Source organism: Stomoxys calcitrans, chromosome 4 (genome assembly GCF_963082655.1).
Source record: "Stomoxys calcitrans chromosome 4, idStoCalc2.1, whole genome shotgun sequence".
Lineage (NCBI taxonomy): Eukaryota > Metazoa > Arthropoda > Insecta > Diptera > Muscidae > Stomoxys > Stomoxys calcitrans.
Window position 1 is genome coordinate 25,628,843 of NC_081555.1, and position 13,713 is coordinate 25,642,555.

Here is a 13,713-nt window from a genome sequence, read left to right on the forward strand (position 1 = left end):
TGAGTTAATATAAAGATAAATAAAAGCTATAAAATTATTGTTTGGTGAAAATCGGCAACACACGAATCATTACAGTGATTCTGTCCAGAGATCTTCCTTAATGGATATCTTGTTACTATTTTAATAGAGCAATCCACAAAAATGCGTGCTTTATATATTAAACTGCCATGTAAAAACCAAAATTTAGTACAATTTAAGAAAAGGAGTTGCTCATTATAGATTTTTCATTTTTCAAAGTCTTTTAAACAAACTGTTATAAAATGTATAACAGTTAAAAATCAAGTATATTGAATCATTTAATTGAAATTTAATTTTAGTCGTCAGAAAAAGAGTTGTTAGGTATGTTTAATCCACTTAAGCAAACTGTTATAAAAAGTATAACAGTTAAAAAACTTATTATTTTACATCAATTAATATAAATATTGGTTATGAATGTAGAAAAAGGTTTTAAAGTCTTCTAAAACATTTAAGCAAACTGTTATAAAATGGATAACAATTAAAAATCTAGTATATTGAATTATTTAATTGAAATTATGATTTTAGTCGTCAGAAAAAGAGTTGCTAAGTATGTAAAATCGACTAAAGAAAACTGTTATAAAAAGTATAACAGTTAAAAAAACAATTATATTGTATCAATTAATATAAAATTCGGTTATTACCGTGGAAAAATGTAATGTGTTATGAATTTTTAATATGTTATAATTTGATGTACACAATCTAACTATTGCACAAAACCGTGGCCTTAACGATTTTGGGTTAATGTGAACGTACAGTTAAAAACAAAGTATAACAATTAAAATACTATTACATTGAATAATTTTATTAGAACCATTTGAGAGGGTTGTTAATTATTTTTTTTTATTTCTTAAAAGTCCCTTATAACAATTAATCAAACTGTTATAAAGGCATATATGTGCCCTGTGAATACTAAACTGTTATAACTAGCAAAAGTTTAGTATTTATGAGAAAAAGGGTTGTATTTATATATTTTTTTCTATTTTATCCAAAGTCTTACATAACACTTAGGCAACCGTATAACAGTTATAAAATATTATGTTGAGTGAAAAAATTTGTATATTTAGAGAGAGTTGATAATTTTTATTTTCTATTTCTTTTAAACTCTTATATAACACTTAATCAAGCTGCTATAAAACGTATAACAGTTAAAAAAACTGTTAAACTGAATCAGTTAACTGCAATTTGGATGGCGTGTAATTGAAAAGTAAATGTGCTATAATGTAGAACTTGTTCAAAATTTTTTTTTGGAAACTTGTAATATTTAAACTCTAACTGTTATACAATCACTCCAGGTTACTCAAATTAATAAGTCAAAAAAAAATTAAAAAAAATAACTGTTTAAAAACAATTGCAATATTTTCCAATACAATTTTGAAAAAACTGGAGATAAGCAAACTGTTATACTTAGTATAATAGTTAAAATACTATTATATTGAATTGATTTTAATTAATTCCATTGGAGAGACTTGTTAAGTATGATTTTTTTAAATTCCTTATATCTTTCATACCTTTCATTTCACATATATTCCAGTTTGTTAAATATATAACAAACTGTTATATAGGAATATATGTGCCCCATAAATGGTAAACTGTTATAACTAGCGAAAATTTGGTATATTATGAGAAAAAGGGTTGCATTTATATATTTTCTATTTTTCCAATGTCATATATATCACTGATGCAAACTGTTATACAACGTATAATAGTTAAAAACCTTTTATGCTGTGTGAAAAAGTTAGTATATTTATAAAGATTTTATAATTATTTTTTTCATTTGTCTTAAAGACTTATATAACACTTAAACAAACTGTTATACAATGTATAACAGTTAAAAAACTGTTATATTGAAATCAATAACTGAAATTTTGAAGGCGTATGAAGGAAAAGTACTGTGCTATAATGTACTATTTTTTCAATATTTTGGAAACTTGTAATATCTAAACTCCAATTGTTAAATAACCATTTCAGTTCACTCTCATTCCTTTAAAGAATAAAAAACTTTAAAAATATACCTATTTGATGAATATTTTAACCATATTTCTACACAATTTTGAAAAAAGAAAATATTTCTTTTCACTTCTCAATCTATCCTCGTATCTTTCTTTCTCACACATATCCAGTAAGCAATAAAACAAAGCCTGATTCGCGTTAAAATATGATGACTACGGGTGTTGTTACATGGTTGCTACTCTATAGGAGCACTCATTTACTGTATTTCCGGATTACCTAGACTTTGCAATAGCCAGCTGGATCGACCTTTACACACACAGTGGCATCAGGCATGCCATCACAACCACCGTCGGCGTGAGACTCACATCGCACTGAATGAATGTTTGGCCATTTAATTTAAATCTTTACAACGTTTTCATGCTTGATAAGCATAAAAAGTGTGAATCAATAGCTGAGATATACAGCACAGAAAAAAACAAACAAACACGTTGAGGGTAGGGGAAATCATTTAAAGCTACGTCAGAGTTCAAAAAAGAGAGAAAAAGAAAAAAGTAACCGCCATCCACTGAAGAACAACTGCATGAATGAATAAATGGGGGGACAGATTTTGTTCATGTCCAAAAAACCATTTGCGCTAAATTATGATGATGAAGATGAGGATGGCTGGCGATGATGAATTTTATTAAATTTAAGTAAATTATGAAAAATTGTTGACTTTTATTTTCTTGCCTTTTTTTTTGTTCGTGAACATAAATCGCCTGCGACTATTTTCTTGTTATGAAAATTGTCAAAATCGTTCATAGCCTTAGATTGCAACGTTTCTGTATAGTTTTATGACGAAAGAGAGAAGATTTTGGAAATCACAGATTTTTTCATTATCTCTGATGTGCGAGGGAGTGTGTATTTTTAAATGTGTATTAAATAGTTTTAATTACTATTTTGGCGGCATGTCTTTTTTGTTGATTAATTTAGAACACAACATAAAGCGGAAGTAATTTTTATCAAATTCAGTGTATGCTTGCATGTACGAGTATATTTGACAATGAAGGTAAATGATGTTTAAAGATTAATCATAATCATAATTTTTGAAAAATAGTTGGCAACCCTGGAACTCAGTAAAAATCGATATAGGGTAAATGGTATAACCAACTATTTCTGAAATACTTGTTTTGAAATAAGGACTTGAGGACTTTATTTAGTGTTACCCTTAACACATGTGGCGTATGTTTGATGATAGTTGAATCTTAAAACACTCATACGCACCCATGCCCTCATGACCAATGACACTCATACGCACCCTAGGCCAATACTGTGGCCCTGCCGCCGCTGACAATTTTTTTCTGATGTTCTGGCTAAGCTTAGAATCCAGACGTTCAAGTCATAGGCGGAAATGATAAACTCTGTGGCATCGTAACCTTAATTTCTATCACTTGATTTCATTGCAACTTTCTATTCAATTTTAATACATAAGTTTCCTTATTCTCTCTCTCGCTCTCTCTCTGTCTCTTGCTCTCGCTTTCTAACTCTCATCATATGATTTCAATTAAATTGTTTGTTGTTAAACTAAAAATAAGTCTGATATAAATCTTTATAATGTCATTAATTAAGTCTGAACAAATTAAAAACAAAACTTATTACAGCATTCCAAAAAGAAACTTACACCTCAAGTGTTACTTTTTCACCCACATATTCAAATATTTAGCGCCATAACAAGAAAAGCTCATAACAGCATTTTATGAACCTGGTGGCACAAGTTCTCGATAACGATTCGATATCGAATTTGTGAAATCAATAACGATAATTTTGCCAATATAATTTGATTTGATTTCTGCTGTTTGTATACGAGACACTCTGCTACATTCTGCTTGGCAATCGTGCGTAACTTTGCTGCTGAGGGAGCTGTGTGTTTAATTTTTTTTTTAAGATTTCATATTAAATTTTATGGTGATTGTAATCGGTGTGGAGTTTGATTGGCACGATTTTATTGATTTTTTATTAGCCATAAACAATGTGTTAATTGTCAATACAAATACCATAAAAAATGATCTAATTAATACAGCAAGTTAGCAATTTTCTGGGGATTTGGAATTTGCAGTAGATGAGCGCATTTAAAATTAGCATGGGTTTACCTTGAGAGAAATAGGATGAATAAGAATGTGCTTCAAAGTCAAAAATATAAGTAAAAAATATTTTCTATAGGAAAACTGAAATTCAGCCTGGCTGAATAAGGTTTACTCTGGGAAAACTGAAATTCAGCATGGCTGAATAAGTTTTTCTATGGGAAAACTGAAATTCAGCTTGGCTGAATAAGGTTTACTCTGGGAAAACTGAAATTCAGCCTGGCTGAATAAGGTTTTCTTTGAGAAAACTGAAATTCAGCCTGGCTGAATAAGGTTTTCTTTGGGAAAACTGAAATTCAGCCTGGCTGAATAAGGTTTTCTTTGGGAAAACTGAAATTCAGCCTGGCTGAATAAGGTTTTCTTTGGGAAAACTGAAATTCAGCCTAGCTGAATAAGGTTTTCTTTGGGAAAACTGAAATTCAGCCTGGCTGAATAAGGTTTTCTTTGGGAAAACTGAAATTCAGCCTGGCTGAATAAGGTTTTCTTTCGGAAAACTGAAATTCAGCCTGGCTGAATAGGGTTTTCTTTCGGAAAACTGAAATTCAGCCTGGCTGAATAAGGTTTTCTTTGGGAAAACTGAAATTCAGCCTGACTGAATAAGGTTTTCTTTGGGAAAACTAAAATTCAGGCTGGCTGAATAAGGTTTTCTTTGGGAAAACTGAAATTTAGCCTGGCTGAATAAGGTTTTCTTTGGGAAAACTGAAATTCAGCCTGGCTGAATAAGGTTTTCTATAGGGAAAACTAAAATTCAGCCTGGATGAATAAGGTTTTCTTTGGGAAAACTGAAATTCAGCCTGGCTGATTAAGGTTTTTTTTTTGGGAAAACTGAAATTCAGCCGTGCTGAATAAGGTTTTCTTTGGGAAAACTGAAATTCAGCCTGACTGAATAAGGTTTTCTTTGGGAAAACTGAAATTCAGCCTGGCTGAATAAGGTTTTCTTTGGGAAAACTGAAATTCAGCCTGGCTGAATAAGGTTTTCTTTGGGAAAACTGAAATTCAGCCGTGCTGAATAAGGTTTTCTTTGGGAAAACTGAAATTCAGCCGTGCTGAATAAGGTTTTCTTTGGGAAAACTGAAATTCAGACTGGCTGAATAAGGTTTTCTTTGGGAAAACTGAAATTCAGCCTGGCTGAATAAGGTTTTCTTTGGGAAAACTGAAATTCAGCCTGGCTGAATAAGGTTTTCTTTGGGAAAACTGAAATTCAGCCTGGCTGAATAAGGTTTTCTTTGGGAAAACTGAAATTCAGCCTGGCTGAATAAGGTTTTGTTTGGGAAAACTGAAATTCAGCCTGGCTGAATAAGGTTTTCTTTGGGAAAACTGAAATTCAGCCTGGCTGAATAAGGTTTTCTTTGGGAAAACTGAAATTCAGCCTGACTGAATAAGGTTTTCTATAGGGAAAACTGAAATTCATCCTGGCTGAATAAGGTTTTCTATAGGAAAAACTGAAATTCAGCCTGGCTGAATAAGGTTTTCTATAGGGAAAACTGAAATTCAGCCTGGCTGAATAAAGTTTTCTTTCGGAAAACTGAAATTCAGCCTGGCTGAATAAGGTTTTCTTTCGAAAAACTGAAATTCAGCCTGGCTGAATAAGGTTTTCTTTGTGAAAACTGAAATTCAGCCTAGCTGAATAAGGTTTTCTTTGGGAAAACTGAAATTCAGCCTGGCTGAATAAGGGTTTCTTTGGGAAATTCAGTCTAGCTTTATAAGGTTTGATAGCGAAGGACAATTCCTATGAGTCACTTTCTTTCAATAACAGATTAAATAGTGAAAGTGCTACGTATACTTCAATCTAGTGATATCTTTAACTAGATTTCACTGTCCCATCATTCCATTAGTAACTAATTTTTGAATCCATGTTTCACTTACCATTTATTGCAATACGTTCCTTGAGCTCTTCCGCTCGTCTATGGTACTCCAAGCCATGCTCAATGTGATAGTATATACTGGCGCCAAACATCAGATATGAGATATAGAATATTAATAATAAAATCATACGCTTTGGTGACATCATCGTGGTGCCGTCGTTATTTGATGAATTGGATGGGGCGTTATGGCAGTTATTCAGTAATGACGTATCATTAGGATACGTTGATGTGGTCGTACACCTGCTCTTATTCCTCGCTAACTTAGCGGATGTTGCGGCTGCTGTTAAGCGAGAAAATGCTAAGTAAATATTAACCATGATGGGTAGTAGGGCTGCTTATGGCAGGCGATGACAGATTTTCTCAATGCTCGTAAATTGTCTCGTTTTTATGTAAGCAATTGCAAAAAGGTAACGACCAAAACATTTAAAATGTTTTTTTTTTTAATATTTTCAACAACGTATTAAAGAATTTTATAGCTTCGAAAGGCAAACTGAAAACCGTTGGGATTATTTCTCGTTTATTTCTTGGGAAATGTTGTAGAAAAATCACGTATCGTTACTAGACACACTGTAAAGCTGAACGGAAACTCTCGACTAGAATTTTTATTTAAAGGCTTGCTCATTTTTGCCCTATTTCGAATTTATTTTGGGAGTTGTTGGTAATTCTATGATTGTGTTAGCTTAACTTTTCAGACGATACCACCCGTCTATATGGGCTACAAGACAAATTGTGAACCGTTATGTTCTTGTGCACTTTTTTTTTTTGAATTTAGTACACTTGTCCTACCCTTCCCTGCTTCCTGGCCCCATGGTTTTGTGTAATCATATCAATAATACAGTTATCTGACAATAAAGTACAAACGCCAATTAAAAAATTATTAGCAAGAGCCTCACATCGAACGAACACCGAAATGAAAAGAAAATCCAAATCTTTATCAAAAAATTATAAGAAACTCATCAATATTGTCAAAAATTTATTTGGCTGGGGTAAATAGCTATATACACCTTGATATGGGTAGATATTGGTTTTTGCGTTTGGGTTTTTTGCGGCCCCCATGAGGAGGTGACACGTCTGGGCCAAATGATTATTGAAATATATAGGCCTACCAGGCGGTTGTAGATAATCATTCAAATAGCGGCGGATGATGTAGGTCATGGTCGTGGGAAACTGGAGGAGAAACCACTTTCATTTCTATTTGCAATGTGCAAAAATAGAAACTTAAAGAACAAGAAGTTATAACAATAACTGCCGAAATGATTTTGACGTTATTCAGCTAGGCTAAATTCAAATTATTACCAGACAATCTTATTAAGCTAGACAGAATTTCAGTTTTCCAAAAGAAACCCCTATTCAGCAAAGCTGAATTTTAATTTTCCAAAAGAGAAACCCTTATTCAGCCAGGCTGAATTTCAGTTTTCCCAAAGAAAACCTTATTCAGCCAGGCTGAATTTCAGTTTTCCCAAAGAAAACCTTATTCAGCCAGGCTGAATTTCAGTTTTCCCAAAGAAAACCTTATTCAGACAGGCTGAATTTCAGTTTTCCCAAAGAAAACCTTATTCAGCCAGGCTGAATTTCAGTTTTCCCAAAGAAAACCTTATTCAGCCAGGCTGAATTTCAGTTTTCCCAAAGAAAACCTTATTCAGCCAGGCTGAATTTCAGTTTTCCCAAAGAAAACCTTATTCAGCCAGGCTGAATTTCAGTTTTCCCAAAGAAAACCTTATTCAGCCAGGCTGAATTTCAGTTTTCCCAAAGAAAACCTTATTCAGCCAGGCTGAATTTCAGTTTTCCCAAAGAAAACCTTATTCAGCTGAATTGCAGTTTTCCCAAAGAAAACCTTATTCAGCCAGGCTGAATTTCAGTTTTCCCAAAGAAAACCTTATTCAGCCAAGCCATATATGATAATCTCAACCCTGGACAATTTTTTTTAAATGTTTAAGTACTTTTATTAAATCAGATCATGTAAAAGCATGTTTCCCGTTAAGTAATTGAAAGGAATATATTTGTGTATAAAACTATAACCAATTGATAATTAATTTTTGTTATCAAATCTCAAGTTGTATAACCTTTGATAAGCTTAATTGTAGTTTTGTTACGATTTTGTTGTTTAGTGAATTAAATTTTCTCCGGAATCGGCTTGCTTGTTTGGGGCAATTGTTTTTTTTCGTAGCCATAATCTTAATGGCCTCTATATTAGGAATAGAAAGTACAACAAGCCATTGGTAACACAAAAGGGTTTTAGACAGTAAAGAATATCTTATAAATATCTTGGGTGAAATTGTTGTTCAGTAATGTTTTAGATATTAGCTAGGCGTAAAAAAAATTGGCCATAAACAAACTTTTCGGTAAGCAAACTTCTTTTGTGAAAAACGTTGAGACTTTGTTTATGATAAATTCTCAAGAATTTGTGACGAACACAAAAGACGGATATTTCTTTATGGCTTGAAATATTGTCAAACAATCTATGCGCTTTAGAATTTTTTGTTGTCTCCAACCTGGCGCCGTTTGGTGCCAGCTGTTTGGTTTGTGGTATTTGCAATACGAGCATTTTGTCCCCTTAGTCTTAGTACCAGAGATGGTCTGTCGGAAACTTCGACGTATTTGACATACTTTTCCGACGCATAGTGCATGCCGCAACTAGCAAAAAAAAAACAGTTTTTGACAAAATTGAAAAATAATGAGGAAATCGTACAACAGAACAGATGAATTTTGAGCTGTTCAGCCATCTCGTTGAGAGATCTGCGACAGACGAGGACGGTTTTTGTGTTCAGTAATAAGTTTTCCAGTGATCGTCGTTATGGCATTATCTATGTAAGCCGTTCCACCACTTCCTTAATTGAGAGGATCTCAGCTTGACACACACTGCCGTGGTCGGGTAACCTTTTCGATATGACCACTGCTAGATCTTTAGAGTACATCCCAAAGCCCATCTGGTCGTCTTGTTTGGAACCATCCGTATACAAATTTATGTAACTTCTAATATCAGGGATATCATAGTTCCAATCGGTTCTATCAGGAATAGTGGTACAGCACTTTCTGGAACATCGGACAATGTATCAAGGATAACACAGTGTCCGTAGCTGCCACATGGCCGAAGAGAAAGCTCCCTTAGCAATTTGTCTTGCCACAAGGTCCAGGAGTATTAGATGTAGCATTAAATTCAGTACATCAGATGGTGCCGTCCTCAGTGCGGCTGTGATGCACAAACAAGCTATCCTTTGTATCCGATTGAATATTGAACAGTAGATGGACTTTTGAAGCGCCGTCCACCAGAACACAACACCATACAACGTCATAGGTCTGACAACTGCAGTATATATCCAGTGCATGACGCGCACGGTCTAAACCTCCAACTTTTGCCAATGGCTCTTTCTTGCTTTTTACAAAATGTTAGATTTGAAGTTCAATTTCCTGTCCAGCAAAACACCCAGGTATTTTGCGCTTTCTGTATATGGAACATTCTCTCCTCCCAAGAAGAAAGGTGCTACAGTAGGTAAGTTGTATCTCTTACTGAAAAGAACTACTTCTGTCTTGCACGGATTGACGCCTAGACTATTTTCAGTAGCTCTACGTGGGCTACTGAAAATGGTCTAGGCGTCAATCCTTAGCTCTACGTGGGCTACTGAAAATGGTCTAGGTATTATCTTAGAGTGCTGGGAAACTTCCCCCCTCACCGCTATTACAAAGTCATCAGCATACGCGACCACTTTTTCACCTTTTTCTTCCAAAATTTGTAAATTTTGCCCATGAACATTCCACTAAGGAACAGGGACAAACTTCTCACATATCAATGAGTGCAGTCCGATTCAAGTTTAAGCTTAATGATAAGGGGCCTCCTTTTTATAGCCGAGTTCGAACGGCGTGCCGCAGTGCGACACCTCTCTTGGAGAGAAGTTTTACATGGCATAGTATCTCACAAAGGGGAAAACCACGGCTGAAAATTTTTTCTGATGGTCTCGCCAGGATTCGAACCCAGGCGTTTAGCGGCATAGGCGGACATGGTAACCTCTGCGCTACGGTAGCCTTCACCTTTTTCTTCCAGAGACAATAATATATTGTTAATGGCTATATTCCCAAGGATGATAGACAATACACCTCCTTGAGGTGTTCCTCTGCTGACCCATCTTTTTAGATTCATAGATCCCAAGCCTGCCGTTATGCATCTTTTAGTAAGTAATTTATTAATAAACTTTCTTACTGTGGAGTTGATGCCTAGAAGCTCCAGCTCCTTCATGATTGACGTCGGTTTTACATTATTGAAAGCACCTTCAATTTCAAGAAATGCTACCATTGTATATTCCACCACTTCTGCAATAGGCGCTATATCAACAACAAACAAATCTTAAACAATGATATAAAGTCGAAACTAAACATGTGGCGGAGCATTTTCAAGGTTTATGACGTTTACTACTTTTTACACGTTTTATACTATACAAGTATATGACGTTTTCGAAATTTGCAACTTTTTGACAGTCGAAAACCTAAAAAACCGACATACACACCATCTCTGTTTTGTACTGAGTTCGACTTTTCGCCCGAACAAGTTTTTTCTAGGTATACTCTCTGCTAAATAAGAGATACATAAAATGTAAACAAACCAAAAGAATAATTTTTCGGTTGAAAGAAGTTTTGAATTTTGGCGTAAAAGTGTCATCCTTTACCACAAACGAAATGCGGTTTTACCATAACCGAAGTGACTTTTGCATCAAAATGTGGCATATTCACGATTAACTTTCAAAGGAGGAGGAAATACTGGACAGTTACTATTAAAATAGTACTTCCCCAATAAAACAGATTTGCTTGTCTCCAAAATATACCAAACGTTTTTTTTTGGGTGCAGATTTGAGATATTTCTTTTGACTATTTCAGATGTTGCAGAGTGATGTACAACTTATGGTGATTTTTTTATAAGGTGTATAAAAGTCGAAGTGATCGCATTGTTGACAGTTCTAGTGAAACGTCACTGGGTGATTCCAATTCATGAGTGTTTGTTTCTTTGGCGGTAACCGCATTTGATGTTTTTCTTCAGTGCTGGGATGGTTAAACTTTGATTTACGATGACGTAGTACTTATTTTGCCAGTATTATTCAACTCCAAAGTCTATATCTATATCAGTTTAAATTTCTCAGCGGCTTCCAACGGCAATCGCTTCGATGGTAACAAAAATATTATTTATGTTTTAATAACCTTCTTCGTATAAAGGAAGTAGGTTATCGTGAAGCACCGGAGGAATAAGGTTCCTAATCTTTACAGAGTGGTTACACGCAATGCTTTCGTTGAAGATAGTGCATGGTACTACTTGAGTTTTTTTTTACGCGAAAGATTTAACAACAAAATTATAATGTTATCGACAGTTCTAGTGATACATTTATGTGAGACAAATGGGAGCGGTATAAAAAGTTGGTCATAAGAAAATTGGAGGCCACCATAGAGCAGAGGTTAGCATGTCCTGCTCTGACGCTAAAGGCCTGGGTTGGAATCCTAGCGATCAAATTTTAGAAAAATCGCTAAAACAGATTGGTTCTTTTTTGAGCAACGACATCTATTGACCACTACATGTAACTAAAATAAAACTGAAAGATGGTACATATTTTTACTAACGACATCTGGCATCCAAAAAGCGCAAATGATATACATTATCTTTACATATTTTATGTCTTTGGATGAAGTCTTATAATCGATCTGGCAACATCATTAGCTGTATTGGATTTAATTGGCAGTATAGGCCACCCTAGCGCAGAGGTTAGCATGTCCGCCTTTGACGCTGAACGCCTGGGTGCGAATCCAGGCGAGAACAGCCCCCTAAGGCTGGCCACATTTGTGAGGTACTATGCCATTTGAAAAAATGGTATGCTGGCCGTGTAAATACTTCTCCTCAAAGAGATGTCGCACTGCGGCACACCGTTCGAACTCGGCTATAAAAAGGAATCCCCTTAATATTGAGCTTAAACTGGCATCAGACAACCCTCACGGATAAATGCGAAGTTTGACCCTGTTCCTAAATGAAATGTTCCTGGGCAAATTTCCATGTATCCCACTACCCACTAATCCTACCCACTCCCAACGATAGCTTACATATAGAATAAGATAATTTAAATATAATAAATTTCTATTTACCTAGATAAATATTCATGGTTTCCTGCGAAACAAGTTATACATCAAAGCAAAATGCGAAAACGATAACAACGCGATGCCTATTTAGCATGAACCTTAAGTGTTAATAAACTTTAAATTAAATCTAGAGAGAAATTTTTCGATTGACAAACAACGGCGGCGTCCACTAGTACACGAGTATGTTTGAGATAAAAAACCAAAATATTTCCATATTTATTTAAATAATTTGAAAGCTTCTTCGAATATAACAAAATCCTCAAAGAGTTCATTTGTCACAAAAACTCTCAGCCATTGCAAATTATCTATCTGCACAAATTCCACACACCCACCACACAAGCACACACACACACACATACTCGCTTTAACAACTCGATAAAGAAATGTGTCAACTGGTAAGTGGTGAATTGTACTCAAATTGTGGGGGTGGTGGTGAGGTAGTGTAAAGCTGCTCTCACACAAAAAAAAGCTAAAGGAATTTTTTGTCTTTTCTTATAACCAAGAACAGCAACGAAGCATAAAAAAGTAAACACATTACATATGTACGATATGTATGTACATTTGTTTATTTATTTGTCACAATGATCGTTATCCTAAAGTGTTAAACAATCACAATTGCTATAGAAATCATCATCATGATAAAAAAACAAAAACAAAAAACAGTAACAAACAACTGAAGCAGCAGCAGCAGTAGCAAACGCATTGGTAGTAGTGGTCAATGTATTGTAAATAAAGAAGTCTAAATAGCTTGAGAGGGTGATGTAGCATTGCCTGATATACGTACTTACATGCATTCATATATTGTAAAGATTATTTTAAGTGGCGTAGTCTACATTGACAATGCAATCAAATATGATAGCTGCCACATGGGGATTATTGTTGTTATTTTTTTCCCCTATTGCAATGTTATCATTTAATTCTCTGAGTGTCAATGTAAAAGGACAGAGAGAGAGAGAGGGAGAGTGAGAAAGAATGAGAGAGCTCACTACGTCATTAATAAATAAACCAGCAATTCTATGAGATGAAATGTCAATTATCAATTGGTTTTAATTAAAAATGTAATATATGGTCTGGCGAAAGTTGTAAACACTTAAGTAAAGGTGTAAGCAAATAATTGTAAAATGACATTTCTTATACGTATATATTTAATTAATTTAAAATTAAATACATAATACTGCAACACTTCTAAAATTGCGCGGCCATTTAAGAAGAACAAGTTGGGTCATCAAATATTGCGGACTAAAATAAATGTAAAGAAATTAACTCTTTTATCTTGTTGTTGTACAAAACTTCAGCCAAATTGGATAGGAATTGCGCCCTCTAGAGACTAAAGAAGTATAATCGGGAGATCGGGTTTTATGAGTGCTATATCAGGTTATGCACCGATTTAAATCATACTTAACACAGTTGTTGGAAGTCATTATAAAACAATTCATGCACAATTTCGCCCTCTAGTGGCTCAAGAAGTCAAGATCCCAGATCGGTTTATATGACAGCTTTATCAGGTTATGCACCGATTTATGTCATATTTAGCACTGTTGTTGGAAGTCATAACAAAACATCAAATGCAAAATTTCAACCGAATCGGATAAGAATGGCTCCCTCTTGTGGCTCAAGTAGGCAAGGTCCCAGATCGGTTTATATGACAGCTT

At 34.5% G+C, this 13,713-nt stretch overlaps 1 protein-coding gene across 2 annotated transcripts in view; it reads right to left on the minus strand.

Moving 5' to 3' along the window:
- Window positions 1-13,713, minus strand: part of LOC106090521 (open rectifier potassium channel protein 1) — a 61,600-nt gene that overhangs the window by 20,675 nt on the left and 27,212 nt on the right. The window contains exon 2 of one of the 2 annotated variants that reach the window (XM_059366698.1): window positions 5,955-6,233. In XM_059366698.1, coding sequence (XP_059222681.1) covers window positions 5,955-6,099 — 145 coding nt within the window. In that variant the 5' untranslated portion in view covers window positions 6,100-6,233. Of the gene's footprint in view, window positions 1-5,954; window positions 6,252-13,713 lie in introns of both variants that reach the window. The other variant, XM_059366699.1, reaches the window with a different exon arrangement.